This window comes from Clytia hemisphaerica, unplaced genomic scaffold, assembly GCF_902728285.1.
Source record: "Clytia hemisphaerica strain Z4C2 unplaced genomic scaffold, Clytia hemisphaerica genome assembly, whole genome shotgun sequence".
In the NCBI taxonomy this organism is placed as follows: domain Eukaryota; kingdom Metazoa; phylum Cnidaria; class Hydrozoa; order Leptothecata; family Clytiidae; genus Clytia; species Clytia hemisphaerica.
In genome coordinates this window covers 141,870-157,140 of record NW_027103773.1, presented here as the reverse complement: position 1 = coordinate 157,140, position 15,271 = coordinate 141,870, and the positions used below count along the sequence as shown (strand labels likewise).

The 15,271-nt window shown below is 34.2% G+C and overlaps 2 protein-coding genes across 2 annotated transcripts; both read left to right on the top strand.

The window, feature by feature from the left end:
- On the top strand, nt 1–5,987 carry LOC136806092 (uncharacterized). Its single transcript, XM_067062662.1, has 11 exons — nt 1–1,300; nt 1,741–1,988; nt 2,239–2,530; nt 2,736–2,853; nt 2,965–3,167; nt 3,299–3,415; nt 3,532–3,687; nt 3,841–4,042; nt 4,376–4,466; nt 4,688–4,855; nt 5,057–5,987. Exons 1-11 carry the CDS (start codon nt 1,013–1,015, stop codon nt 5,754–5,756), a joined length of 2,583 nt encoding a protein of 860 aa, XP_066918763.1. The 5' UTR covers nt 1–1,012; the 3' UTR covers nt 5,757–5,987.
- A 2,696-nt stretch (nt 5,988–8,683) lies between these two features.
- Nucleotides 8,684–13,464, top strand: LOC136806096 (regulator of G-protein signaling 14-like). The gene is made up of 11 exons (XM_067062666.1): nt 8,684–8,971; nt 9,281–9,405; nt 10,180–10,272; nt 10,510–10,656; nt 10,867–10,953; nt 11,249–11,306; nt 11,407–11,465; nt 11,745–11,921; nt 12,173–12,246; nt 13,107–13,230; nt 13,333–13,464. The coding sequence occupies exons 1-11, from the start codon at nt 8,767–8,769 to the stop codon at nt 13,462–13,464; spliced, it is 1,281 nt and encodes a 426-aa protein (XP_066918767.1). The 5' UTR covers nt 8,684–8,766.
- The last annotated feature ends 1,807 nt before the right edge of the window (nt 13,465–15,271 follow it).

Below are 15,271 nucleotides of genomic sequence, written 5' to 3'. Positions count from 1 at the left end.
TTAGTCGGGAGATCCATACTCTCTAATCAAAACTTACACCACCCAGCAAAAAATCTCAACCAGAAGCTAATCATTGAGAGTATGGTATTTTTGGCCCACTTTGAATTTGGTGCCAAATGACAGTTGATAAAATGGGCCAATCAGATTCAAGCAGAAAAAAAATAAATATGCACATATTTAGTCTACTTTTTTTATTTATGCAAATAAAAGACATAATTAAGTCATAAATTACGCAAGTGTGTGTCCCTTTAAAAATGGTAGGCTTGAAAACATTAAAGACAGGCAAGAAAAGTTAAAAAATGTATAAAAAATGGGTGATTGAGAGTGTTTTAACCTTTTTTTAAGCCAGTAAAAGATAATTTCGCAAAGATTATGCCAAAGGTTTATGAAACTTACCTACAAAAGTACTTTAACATTCATGATCACTTCTTCTGAGGACGAAAACGGCCAAGATTTTGTAGAAAATACAAGCAAACAAGATGCACCCAGCTATAAATCAACAGCCATTTTATCTTGTCCCCCCATCACTTTCACTTTGCAATCGTCTAATCTTGTTTACAAATGCCTGGTCTATCCCCTTAGTTTAAAAATTAGAAATATTACTTTTACTAACATATTCCCTGTGCAACCAATGATTACAGGGGGTGATAAATATTGAAAGATCTCTGAGTAGCTTAGGAAAATGTTTATGTTGTTACCCCCCTAACAGTAATTCCACTGGATGACAGAGCAAAGTAGGTACTAGCAGTCGTCTTTATAGACTTTTAAGACTATTTAAGTAATAGCTGGCCCAAATCTTAATAATAAAACAAATGCAAAATTATTTGTCTAATGACTTTGTAATTTTAAGCAAAAATGGTTTGATATAATTGAGAAATTAGTTTATTATTATCGATGAAAATAGTCTTTGATTTACGCGCGAAAAAAAATTGCAAAAATGAAAGTGAAAGTAGAAATTTTTTTTGGAAAGTAAAGAAGATGGGAAGAAAAAGAAAATTTTTAAATAATAATCATGTCGTTTTGTAGATTATGTAAGGAACCTTACAAAGACACTGAAACGAGTAGAGCTGCGAGACATAATATTTATAAAAGAAAATCAGACGAGAATGAAAATTTAAAAACTAGGATTTTTAATGTGACTGGAATCGAACTAGAACAAGGCACCAACAAAGCCGAAACAATTTGTAGAGCATGTTTTCGAAAAATTCCAGTATTGGAGAAAGCCAAAAATACTCTACGTGAGTGGAACGCTGAACCAAACACCAACAATGATAATGAATTACATGGTTTTGATGACCAGGTAAATAATAATTTCACTGATTTTAGATCAATTTTCAAAATATTGTGAAGGGGGGGGGCTGGAGGGTGTAAGCCTTTTCTGATACTTACTCCCAGACATTTTGCATTTTCGATCCCGGACAGTAGTTTTATTTTACCCCTGGAAAACTAATTTGATCCCCGGACATCTTAATTTACCCCCAGACACCTCAAATTTACTCCTGGGATTGTAAATTTATCCCTGGAAATGGGTTGATTTCCTTTATTCCTTGTCACCCCCGGACACATAGCCAACCCCTTCCCCTGGGACGTGAGTGGGAGAATTTTTTATAAAAATTATATGAAAAGAAAGAACATGCGTTTTTTGTCACGAGGAAAGAGTTTGAAGGTTCAAACGATTAATAGAGATCATAGAGAGGGAAAAGTTGAAAATTTAAAATTAATCATTGTTGTACAATTCAGATCAATCTAAAGTCCTTGACGTTTTCGTGCTTTGAAGAGGCTCGTAAATTGGAGAACGACACACTCTTGACAGACACAAGCAAAGAAAATATTTTACAATTCAACGATAAGATCTTTTGTGATAAAGTCGAAGAAAAGTGTCCTACATTAGCTGCATGCATCAAAGGAAGCCTCGGAATTCTGGTCGATGACAAAGAGCAAACTAAACCATGCCGAACGTCTATTTATGGGTCAATTTTTAAAACACGGTAACTTTATAATTTGGCAATTTAACGTTCCCGTGTTATTTTTGATTTTTTCTAAAAAATTTAGTTGCCTAATTACTGTGGTTGTCAGGGTATTAGGAGGCTCCTATTAGGTTCATCGCTATATAGTACTTTTCTTAATTGACTTTCTCTCCCAAATCGGTTATTTATTCAAAGCTTCGAATATTAGGACCTTCTAAATATCACTTCTGAAAGCAAAAGAAGAGAGCTGAGGGACCTTTACTCTTTTTAGATATTCAAAACGAGGTTGTATCGTTGCTTCACGTAACGACCAACTTTTAGTTGCTGGAGGTATGAAGAAAAGGGGTTTCTCATGGACCAACAAACTTGGCGTTAGCAACTCGTACAACACGGCATTGAAAAGGAACCGAGAAATGGGAGACGACTATGATAGGGAGGCGAAACGGTGGAAGGCGTCGTGGGAATACGAATACAGTCAAATGAAATTGGCAGGATTAGATCCAGCGAATCCGGATGATGTTAAAACATACAGACAAGAACATGGACGCCCAGACGATTATTCGGTATTTTCATCTGTCGAAAAATTTATTTTTAGAGAAATAAAATCTAGGACTAACGAAAATTGATTTTAATGAAACATTTTATAGAATGTTGTGTCTTTGATGGCATTACAGATAAAATTTCTCTTTTTATTATACAATAACAAAAATCTTTGGTAAATGAAAATCATACTACATCTAAAAATATAAACAAAATATTACTATTTAGATTGTCAGTGACAACCTCGATTTTGAGCAACATGCAAGATTTCAAGACATTAAAAACCACAACAAATCAATTCATTGGTTACATTCGATGGCTGTAAAAAGCAGAACAACACCTAAAGGTGATTTTGTTGGAGAAATTTACAAAAAGGCACTAAGAGGGGGGGACCTTCTAGTTTAGTAAATGAAACTTTCCCATTGAATTATCAACTTCATTTGTTTCTTTCATTCAGAGGAGGTAATCCAAGAAGCTAATTTTGAACAACGTGATCTACTTCCTGACGCTCACACTTTCGAAACAATCTATGAAACAAACAAGATATTGGTTGCAAGGATATTGGTCACGCACTTTCCGGCTTTTAAAATGTTTTCAAAAAACGTTTGTGGTCACATCAAGCATCCATACTCAGAGGAAATGGCAAAGAAATCGGAGATCGTAAGTCGACGAAAAGAAAATGTTTTAAAAATTTCTCAAAAATTCTAAAGCATACTGAATTGCAAGGTATTTCTATTTCATAAAATAAATATTTCTAAAAAATAATAATCTGTCATTTTATTTTCTTAAAGGTACCACTTGGCTTATTGTTCAAAGCAGAAAACAAAACTGGAGAAATGGTCGACATTCTAAAAGAGCTTACAAATCGTTATGTTCCGAAAACAAAACTCGAGGATGACACTGTTGAGGTATTAAAATCACTTTGTGAGATTATCAATGATATAAGATAAAAATCTACGATATGCTAATCATACAGTAAGAATAAGAACATATTAAAAATTGATACTTTTTTTCATATTTCTAGGTGATTCGGTCTATCGTATTTGGAGGAGACCAGCTTACAGAAGAAAGGGCATCCAATGCTCAGAGGGGTTTCCTTGATGGCTCAACAAAATATGAAAAACTTCAGGGACTGCAACCAACCTTCGAAGGATGGCATACAAAAAGATTGCTATATATAGTAAGAACTCTGAGAGTTTCTTTCCTTTGCACTAGAAATTTAGTATGCAACTTTTCAATTTCATAAAATGAATTGAAAGATGCGGATTAAGTATAAACATAAAAACATATATATTGAGATATTGAATCTAAATTTACAATATAATCATTTTAGCTTAAATTCAAACAATTTGGTAAAGAGTCATCACCTAAAGAAACCATGACTCCTGCTTGGTCGATGAACGTCGCTCAAACATCCAACGCAAAGAAAGGACCTGCTAAAGAATACAACGCCTACAAAGACTACAGTGACATGGAGTTAGACACTCAAGTTATAGCTTCTACTATGGCACACTTTTCGATGACGCAGATTGAAGGTAAAATAATTAATTTTAAAAAGTATTCACAGAATTATATCAAATTAGTTTTAAAATGCGAATTAAAACATGCTAACCTAAAAGTAAACTAGAATAACAAAATCTCTTTAAATATCAAAGTTAATTTCAGTGCTTGGTGCAATTATCAGATAAACATTATCATAGAATTGAATTTAAATTTTCATTTTTAACCTTTTTACTTGTTAGATAAAACTAAACTGCATAAAAACACACATTCCTCGTACATTTTGCACCAAACATTAATGTTTTCCAAGCTTTCCAAAAAAATAAAAAAAATTTTATACTATAGCTACTGAAAAAATTATTTTTTAGACGATCCTGTTCCAGAAAAAATCAGAAACTCAGAAAGTTCCAAAGAAAAATTCGAATGGTTCTATGGTCAAATTGAAGAAATTCTCCAAAAGTAAGATAAAGTGCTTCATAAATTTATTTTTTTTAATTTGAGATCAGGTTTACAGCAGTCTAAAAATTGAAATGCAGTTGAGCTTAATTCAAAGTACTTTTTGTTTTCCCAAGGTCGGCTAAATTTCTTGACAAAGATAATTTGAAAATATATTTTTTTTCATAAATGAAAAACTTGACCTAATCAATAGAAACTTACTTTTTTAACAATTTATTTATTAGATATACAACAAAGTATCCTGAAAAACTCCAGACACCTTTGGGTAAATACAAGAAATCTGAACAAAAAATCCCGAAGTTCATTGTATACCCTTGCAAAGAATGCCCAAATTTATTTGCCAACTTAAAAGATCGTCACGTGCACGAGATGAAAACTCATTCATTTAACAGGTATTGATATTATAAATATTTAGATTTATGATTTGAAAACACTAAAGTAAAGTTCTGATAAATTGATTCATTCATTTTCGAATATGATGATAGAGCCTATTTCAATTTTGTGATTTGTGATTTAATTTCACTACCACCAACTTGTTTATGTTGAATATCAAATTCAACTCATTATTTATCATCTTTTTATTCTCAATACAGATATGATGGTTGCAACTTTCGTCTATCGTACCATAAAGCCCTTCTCACCTTGAATCTTCTTTTGAGAAACATAAACGATGCACACAGAGAGGGTGATGGGTTGAGAACCATCGAATGTTATCGTATGGCATTACTATATTTCAAGACCTTCCGACATCACAAATACTCGTTTTCCATCATGAAGCTATTGTGCCACTTGAAATATAGACCATACGAATCACACGAATTTATCTTTGATAGATTCATCAACATCCACGGCCTACCAGGTAAAAACAAACCGATGGACCTCCATCTCGAACATCTCAACAACTTCTTGAAAGAGCAACTAAAGACATTAAGAAGTAACCTCAATGAAAAAAATGCCAAGAGAATTTCCGAGGCAATGAATAACATTCGTGAACTGGTGATCAAAACAGAGCAAAATTTGGACATCAAAAAATCTTCCACAGGAAAACAAAAACGCGACTACAGTGACACGGTCAAAAAGCTTGCCCACGAAATGAAAAACCAAAATCCGTTTGTTAACGACGAAACCTACAAGTCATACGAGTCGTTTGAATATTTTGATGATACCCTCTTGACCAAACAAGACACGACAAAGCTGCTTGAGTGGACAAAAGAAAAAAGCAGAGAATTCAAAAAGCGCCTTGAAATCCAAAACAAAAAAAACACTGACATTCATTTTGATATTGAGAAATAAACATTATTTATAGACATTTTAACACATATTTATATCAAGTTTTATAAACTGTTATCTTTAAAATAAATTAAATTCTTGTTTTTTAATATTTATAGATTTTTATCTTCGAATTTTTGTTTTTGTATATTTATGTTGGTATTTACTAGAATTTTTAGTTTAAAATGTTTGTTATTTTGTTGCATTTGAATAACCCCCCTTTTTTAGAATACTAATATGAAGATATTTTCATACAAATTATATTTGCAAATTACTTATATATGATTCAAACTACTTTCTGGATCTTTCTGGATTCTTACACAGGATTTTGATAAAGCTAAAGTGTACTTTAAAATGATAAAGAAAAATAAAAACATATTCAAATTAGAACAAAACATGGCTTTATAACAAATTATATCCAAGAAGATTCCAAGTTGTTGAAGATTAAATAACTCTGGGCAATTTAGTCAATCCTTTTTCAAATTCTTTACAGAAGCCTTCCCCCACAAAATTCTCCAATATTTATTTTAAAAGCTATAATTATATTTTCAATTTAACTAATCTTCAAATCCCCCAGAATCTTCCTCAAGTGAAAAATCACTGTCAAATTCAAAATCTCCAAACTCGTATTGTGGCTCCCCTTTTTTCAAATTTGGATTAGTTTTTGGTTCATATGCAGGCAAGGGTGTATTTTCAAAATGATTAAGAATAATGTCAAAGATATTCTTTGCCAAAGTTTCAGAAACAACAGGTAGGTTATTGGTAATATAGTCAGCAGAGAATCGATGAATTTGAGGTGGCGCACAACTTCAAAAATAATTTCATTAGTCAATCCAGAGATGATACCAGAGGGAACGAACATGCTGGAGGACTGGATGATCTTTTCATGAAGGGCGGCTAAACTTGACTGGATAGCAACACAGTCTTCATCAGTAATGTTTCTAACCTTCAACGGTTTATTTTCATCTGATGTTACGTCAAAGTAAGTTTGCTTACAGGTCTCCTCTCCGCAATTACAATCTTGTGCACAGTTACTGCAGCAAACATGTGCTGGCTGAATGGAAGAGATCTCTGTATCTTTTTCACTAAAAGGATTAAACAGTTTTTTCCTTAGACATCCTGTGTGATCCATGTAATTTCGGACATCATCAGCAGCAATTTTGGTGGATTGGGGAAAGTTATATAAAGCTGCATGACAATCAGGTGCATTTGAACGACCTGCACGACCAATTTGTTGGACATAATCAACAAGGTTATGTGGAGGACCAAAATGAAGAACAAATTTAACGTCTTGACAATCAACTCCACAGCCAAGGGCGCTGCTACATATAATGACTCGGTGATCTCCTTCGTCGCTAGATGTTAAAGATTTCAAATAACTATCCTTTTTGTGCGGCCAAGAATTAGCATGGTACAAACCAAGAAACTTCTCAGAACTACCAAGAGAACATAATAAAAAACTGGTCATAAAGCCATCCACATAAAATCTGGGTGCGACAAAATATCAAAATTTTGGGACAGTCTATACCATTGTTTTTAATTAAGTTGATAACCCACTGAAAACAATATACTGACTTCTCTTCACAGTGAAATATAGACAGCTTGATATTTGGACGATCACTACAGGAAAACACGGTACGAAAGCCTTTTTTTGATACACCACAAGAGCCACTGATTAAATCAAAGTTGTTTTGATCAACAGTTGCGCTTAAACAGAGGATAGGAACATGCTCACACAAAAAACTTCGAAGCTCACCAATTCTTCCAAAGGCTTCTCGAAAAGGTTGTTCATTAGAATTATCACTGTGACCCCAGGATACAAGATGTGCCTCGTCAACCACTAAGCATTTTAAGTGTTTTTGAAAATAAGACAATGACAAAAGCTCTTTAGCATCAGACTCTAACCAAGCCTCTGGTGTGCCAATAAGAATGTTGAAACCCTCATCCTTAACAGCGTTTAAGTTGGCACTATCAATTTGGCATGCTCTAATTCCGAGTGGCATGAAGAGTTTATTTGCTGAATCAATTTGGTCTTTAATTATTGATTCCAGAGGAGCAATAACTGCAACTATTGCTTGGTTAGTATGCCCTCTCAATTGCTTACACACAGAGGGAATCAAACGAAAAATTAGGCTTTTTCCATAAGATGTTGGTAAAATAGCCAATGTGTCATGTCCATTCACAATGTTTATAATTGCTTCAAGCTGCTTCGGTCTGATGGTAAAACTTTCATCAATTTGGGACAGTGACTTTCTGACAGCATTTGCGATGAAATTTGCATTGGCCATTTATTGATTGATTGGATCGATTGATGTGATTGATATTGGTATTTGCTTTGTAGCACAAAAATTTGATTGATTGGATCGATTGATGTGATTGATATGCAGGTATTTGCTTGTAGCACAAATAAATTTGATTGATTGGATCGATTGATGTGATTGATATGCAGGTATTTGCTTGTAGCACAAATAAATTTGATTGATTGAATCGATTGATGTGATTGATCATTTATAATATTCTGGCTGCCACATCAGTTTCTTCTACAAACAACAACAACTCCCCCCAATCCACCAGCAACCACACAGCACAGTTAATAATAATCCTTTTTATTGTTATTATCGATAACGAGATTTAGTTTTTGAAACAAAATTGAAATATCCAAGCAGTCATAAAGCATAAAATAGTGCAAGACATGCCAGTTGTTGTGTTGTTGTTGAAATATTTTAAGACACTGCTACTCTACCATTTTCTTCTAATCAAAACAAAACGAAGCGAGCGCCAACTTTGAACGATAATTATGTAGACATTTTAACAGCCAATCAGATTCTGCGGACAAAATTGGCATCTTCAATATTTCCTGGCCTTTCTGTCATTCTATATTTTCCCGTTTTCTCTTTAGTGCCGAGTACACTAGCTATATACGGACAGAGAAGGCCAGGTTTCCTGCTCGCGTTGTGTTGAGTTGTGCCATGAGAGAAGAGTTGAGTGAAGAGATTGTTTTTGTGAATGAAAGGTTTCATGAGAAGGCTTTCACATGGCTTTATTTGACGAAATCACTTTGTTGCAAGAAGTTGAAAAACTTTTGAAAGAAATCCGTGCAGAAATCAAGTATGCAGAGAATGTGCATTACCACAGATCTTTCTCTAGCACAAGCACAATTCAAAAATTCAACGATGATGTTTCGGTAGAGAATAAAAGCAACAAGTCTGTCCACTCCATTTCTAATGACAGTGATGAAGGTGCTTGTTTTTTCGCACAAACTTTCTGAAGTAGTCAAGTTTTGTATTCTGTTGAATATTGATTTATTATCTTGTGTTTCTTTTGTGCCCATTCTCCCGGCTAGCCGTTTAACGTCATAAAACGCTATTTAATTGAATAAAAGCAGGGTTTTGACTTTAAAAAATCTAAAATAAAGTGAATCCTGAACCTGTCAACCGAGGGGAGGTAATCATTTGAGGGGGGGGGGGTATGAATTGAAACTTTTATGATTACTTTCATCAAAATTGTAAAGGTAAATTCTTTGATTTTATAAATTTTTTTTTGTTTAGTTTTCCTGGATAACGCAAATGAGGAGCATTTGGAAGAAAAGCCACTGAAAGAGAATCCGGTCAAAGAATGGGGTGATTCGTTCGACAATCTGGTGGATGATCTGATTGGCATGGAATATTTCACGGTATATACACCTTCCTTCTTTTGCACTAGCCGTTTAAACTTCAGTAACATTTATTGCACTTGTTTGAATACATATTTGATTACATAGTGTACGATTGCAATTCGGAAATAATTGAGCGAGTTATCATGTGATTACGAGCTAATCGAACAATGATTTTCAGAACTCTTTTTTAGTATCATGAAAGCCTCATGAAAACAATGAAAGGAAATTACGCTGAAAGCTTTATTTTTCTCTTCTCTCTGTGTATTTATCTTTTTATTTTGTTTTTATTGTTCTTTTCTCACAAAGTATTCATTCGAATGAAATCACAACACGTTCGATGAAAGAACGATGTGAAAAATATTAAAAAATTCAATTTAGAAGAAATTGGCGCCCCTTTAAGATTGTGATTAACGATTAATTGTTCTTTACAGGTTACAATTAACGATTAATTTCTCTCTTTGAAGGCGCGCCAAATAAGAAAAAATAACCCATCGTGGGATTATGATCAATTTTTGTTTAATTTAGCCTGAAAATGTAGTTTTTTAGATTTTCATTTAAGATAAGATTATTTGGATTGTCTGCAACATTTTTTCCCTTTGACCAAGTTTGACGAAAAACTTCATTCCCTGAATTTATTAAGTTTATTAACTGTTTCAATGAAAAACCATTAGGCTCTCTGCTTGTCTTCAAATTTTACCTTCATTAAAATTTGGAGAACATAATTGTATGAAGGGATGCTTTGTATTCATTTTCCTAATTGTATTGTATTATCCCATTTATTTCTGTTCACAGGAATTTCTGAAGAAAGAATTCAGTGAAGAAAACATACAATTTTGGAAAGCTTGTAACCATTTCAAGACATTCAACTTTCAACGTCAAGCCCAAGTAATTTACTTTTCATAATAACCTTCAAGGGGGAAATGCAATTCTAAATCTGTATATACAATACTTTTGGATTTTTGGTATTTTTTCTCTACTTGCCTTTCAACTTGAATTTAAATAAACCTATCTTTGTACTAGATGGAAGATAGAAGCGGAATAATTGGTCAAGTTGTTAATAAGTCAATTCGAATAATATATGTCCTGGTCATTTGCTCATTTGTACTTTGTCTCTATTTATAGATGGTAGAAAGTGCGCGGTCGATATACACTACTTTCCTATCTCGCGATGCACCAAGCCTGGTCAATGTGAATCAAAGTGTAGTGGAGAATTTGGAAAAATACTTGGATGAACCAAACAGGAGCATGTTTGACCAGCCTCAAGAGCAGGTTCGATACATTATTTTTCTCTCAACAATTTGTTTGGTTTGATCCTAAAGAGCATGATTCAGTCCCTAGAAAGTGAGGATCCATTGTAATCCATCCTCAACGATAAGAAATATTTTTGAAAGGCTCTTTTAATTTATACTGACACTAGAAAAAAAGAAACCGCGATGTATGGTGCAAGTTATAATTCAATGAATTTGTTTTGCACTTCAGGTCTTTCAACTGATGAAATTCGACAGCTACAAACGGTTCTTGAAGTCGGACAAGTACAAAGAGTTGTTGGAGCAGGAGAAAAACAAGGTAAGTGAGACACAGCTAAATATCGCTAATGTACAGAGGAGCTTACAATATATTTAGGAAAAAAGATACCCCGAAACCGGTTCGAACCACATAAGTCATTTGTCAGTGATTATTGGTATTGGTATCCATAATTCTGCATATTTGATAAACAATGAAGCAAAAAGTGCCAACCAAAGTAAACTAAAGATTATTATCACAAATTATAATACCACATGGTAGTAACAAAAAGAATGTACACAAGGGACATAGACTATATCAACTATCATTTTGAATTTAATTTCTCTACTTTCTGCAGATAACATGGAAAGACTACAACGTGAAGGACCGCAACCAATTAAATATTTTCAGCAAAGGTGAGTTTTCATCACAGTCTCAATGTCCTGTCCAATGAAATGTTTCATACAACAATAATGTATCGATCCTCAATCTGCTTTTACATATGCGTTCTTTCAGATAAACAATTTGCCAAGTCGGATGTTCTGGATGATTGCTTCGATGCACAAAAACCACAGGTAGCCGATATGTAAAGGAAAATATATTTTTATGTTGAATGCTTAAGGGATTGCTTGCACTTAGTCGGTGTGAAACCTGGTGAAACTCGCAGTAGATTGATCTTACTTCCCTTGAATTGGGCAAACCGAAGAATAACTTTACGTTAAACCATACCCTACGGCTACAGGCAAGCCATAAATCTAGCAGCTCCATCGGCTACTTTTAACGTTGTACTTTTTTTCAACCACACCTTGTCTGCTGTATGCTTTATCGAGCACCGTTTACAATTTTGTTATTAGTTATGGGATGGACTGCACGGCAAAAATAAATTCTTACGCGTCATTTTCCCCGATGGAACGTCGACCATCATTTCAGTGGAAGAAGGATCCACATTAAAAGATTGTTTGGGTGACCTTTGCCGTTCGAAGAAGATTTTATTGTCGTCTTATGATGTTACTGTTGGTTGTCCTAGAAAGGTACCTTTTCTTGCAATATCTTTTTATGCCTTTTTATGCCCGTTACTCAGAATTATTGTAGCTTTTATAATCACACGTTGAAGTGTACGAAGCGATGTAGTTAGAAAGATGATATCGAGAGTACGTAATGTCTTCTTTTGACGTTGATGAGCTTATAGTGAACAGGGGAAAGACAGAAAGTCGGTCTTCTAAATCATTTAAACACATCATTCTTCGCAATAGTAGAAATATTGTTTCATTTTACTTTCCAGGTTGTTGGACTAGACGAAGAAGTATCTTGCTTGAAAGAAAATGTCATCTTCTTTGAGAAACGAACCTTATTCAGGTACTTTATCATTCTTATCCACTAGATTCCACTTGATTAAAATGGCCCTATTGAAAATAAGTCATTCATAATGCTCTGAATTTGGATCAACTCCCCAAGTGGACTTTTCAGATCAAAAAGGTCACGACTAGAAATTTCTTTTTTGCAGCCATTAAGACCGGGGGACACGCAGTTACTACAAGACAGTATGACACTTACTACCGTGGTGGGTACTGTTTAAAAATTTTGAAAACAGTTACTACACAGTGCTGCTGTTTAGGTTGGTGTCTTTTTCCAAGTAGCCTCAAACAGTTACTACAAGGTATAGTAACTGCTGTTTTGGGTGGTGCCTTTTTGCGCGCGCAGCGCGTCTCTTTTGGTAAGACGTACGCCCGGTCAATTAAAATACGCCTGCCCGCCTGTCCCCTATATGGCTTAGTGAAAAAAAAAATTCTGGGCCTAATATTAATAGATAGAATTATAGCTCCGGCTCCCTTATCTAGACCACTTACAGAGCATGGGTTTCCAGCCCGGGGTTTCCAGCTGGATGGGTTACAGGTTTACCTTTACATCGGTAAAGGTAAAGGGTATGAATGGTCCCACCATGACATGGTAGTTTTTCTTTGATTTTGATATTTTTTATTACTTTTTTACTTGTTTTCTTACTACACATACTATCTTGTAGTAACTGCGTGCCCCCCCCTTGATTAAGAACAGAATAGAATACTGCAGAAAGACGATTAGCCCTTATCGCCTTATCTCTTCATACTCTATTTTATGAAAGTTGTTTCTACTGTGATCTTTTATTTTAAGAAGGAGGATAGTTACAAAAAGATGGATAGATAAATAGATGTTTTGATGATCTACATTTCTTTGTTTAGGTTCGAGCTACCGAATGGACGATCTGTCGGCATCAAATCTAACCTAACCAAATCATGCTTCCAAGTTCTCGAACCCATTATGAAGAAAAATGGTTTTGATATCAATGAATATTCCTTCCATTTTGTGAGTAGGCCGTTTATTCCTTCCGTCTCAATTTGTAATTTTAACCCGTTTAACGGTGAAGTTCCTTGGTAGATCTAATGCAACATTTTGGTTCATTTATAGTTTGGTGAAAAATCATCGATACCACTCGACTCTAAAGTGTCCGTCGCTGATGGTAAACGATTGCAAGCAAGGAAGATTTACAAGAAAACAGGTACATGTCTTGAAAAAGAGGGAAACGTCGTTTTGAAATGATTCCACTTTCTGCACTAAGATTCTACTGACTTTTTCCGGGAATTTTCCTCTATTTTTTCTGGGATAACTGTTTAAAGGTAAGGAAAATCTAACTTTCCGAAACTCATTTTTCAATCCCCGGAGTTCTGATCTTTTTCTGCTAGAAAAGTGACAGTGGAATTTTAGTGGGAGCAGTTGAATCTTGTGCAAAACGACGGTTTAATCTTTTGCGATATGTTTTAAATGAAGTTAGGCTCTAGCTATTATCTTTTCAAGGTGTATTGTTTAAGAGAATCGAGACAATAAAACATTGCAAGAAGGGATTACCACACACTTATCGTAAATGACCTTGAAGACAACACCAACATTCTTCTGTAAATCTACTAAAAATTAGAAAATTTGGAATTGGAAAATGTTTGTGATTTAAAAGTTCTTTGTTTTTGTGCTTTCAGAAAAAGAAGTGCCGGAGGGAACGGTCAACAAAACATTCGACTCGCGAGCATCACTTCGACGTTTACGTTCCAGTAGTTTGAACAGAGATGAGAAAAACCAGCAAGTAACGCGAACCATCGGTAATGAAGTCAAACAGATGTTTACCAGCAAGGGAAAACAAGCAGAGAAAGATGCTTTTGGTAAGAAATCATTCCCAAGAAAGTGTTCTCAAGATGCCAAAAGTTTGACGAGAAAGCGCCGAAACACTGTTTTCTTATAATCATCCCGAAAGTCTCGATCACAATTTTTTTAGCTAGCGCCCCTGAATCTGAAACAATTTACATTAATTTTTTGGAAAGTTTATCATCTTTGATAAAGATTTGAAGACAATAAAAGATTTTCAGCTTTTCAGATCAGGAATTTTGTGCAAAACATGAAAATCTTAATGTGTCATTCTTTTGTTAACTACCTGATTAGTAAGAGTTGGGAAAAAAATATAAAATATAAATAGAAAATATAATAGCAAATATAATAGCCGCATTCTTTTTCACCGTTCAAAACACATAATTAGTTCGAGCGGTTAATATTTTAAATTTTGAATTTTATGAATCAGCCTTGATGGAAGCATTGCAACGTTCAAACGATGACAGATTTGACGATCAGCGAGGCTTACTTCCAGCTGATTTAAAACTTCCAGAATTTCTTAAAGGTCCTCCAGACAAAGGAAATCAGATCTCAGTCGATAAAGAGGAATCCACCGGTTGAAACCGTGAATGAATCGGATTCGAAAGCTGTGCATAAATGTAGATAGTCGAGAAAACTTTGTAAATCTTCGTGACACTCATTTCTACCAATTAAAAATGTAAACTATTTTCTAAAGATTATTTTTTCTATATGCATTTTCAATGATCGGAAGTTTCTTAATGAATGGTGTGGATTTTTTAGAATTTCTTCACTTAAGTGTATATATTGTAAAAGTCAAATTTTTACTACAAATTTACTCTTATCTTATCAGCGATTTTTATTTTAAAATGACCTGAATCAAGGACCACTGTCAAATGTAGATATAGAAGGGTTTTTTAGGGGTTTATTCTTTAGCTAAAGCACTGTATTTCACAAGGGCAATTGTTTTATTTTTTATACAATGTATTATATGTTTTAGTCAGGGTCTTTTTAAACACGACTATACCTTACTATAATGGAAGAGTTCCAATCGAGAATTAAAATAGAAAATTTTCTTTTGGATAATGCTTGACTAACAAAGTACCCTCTTAGCTCATAGTACCCCTATTTACGATTCAGCTAAACCTGTAGATCGTCGATGTTTATCCTAAGATCCGGTTTTCTGACCAAACTAATTAGCTAATTAGCTAATCAAAAAAGTGAAATTACCTGT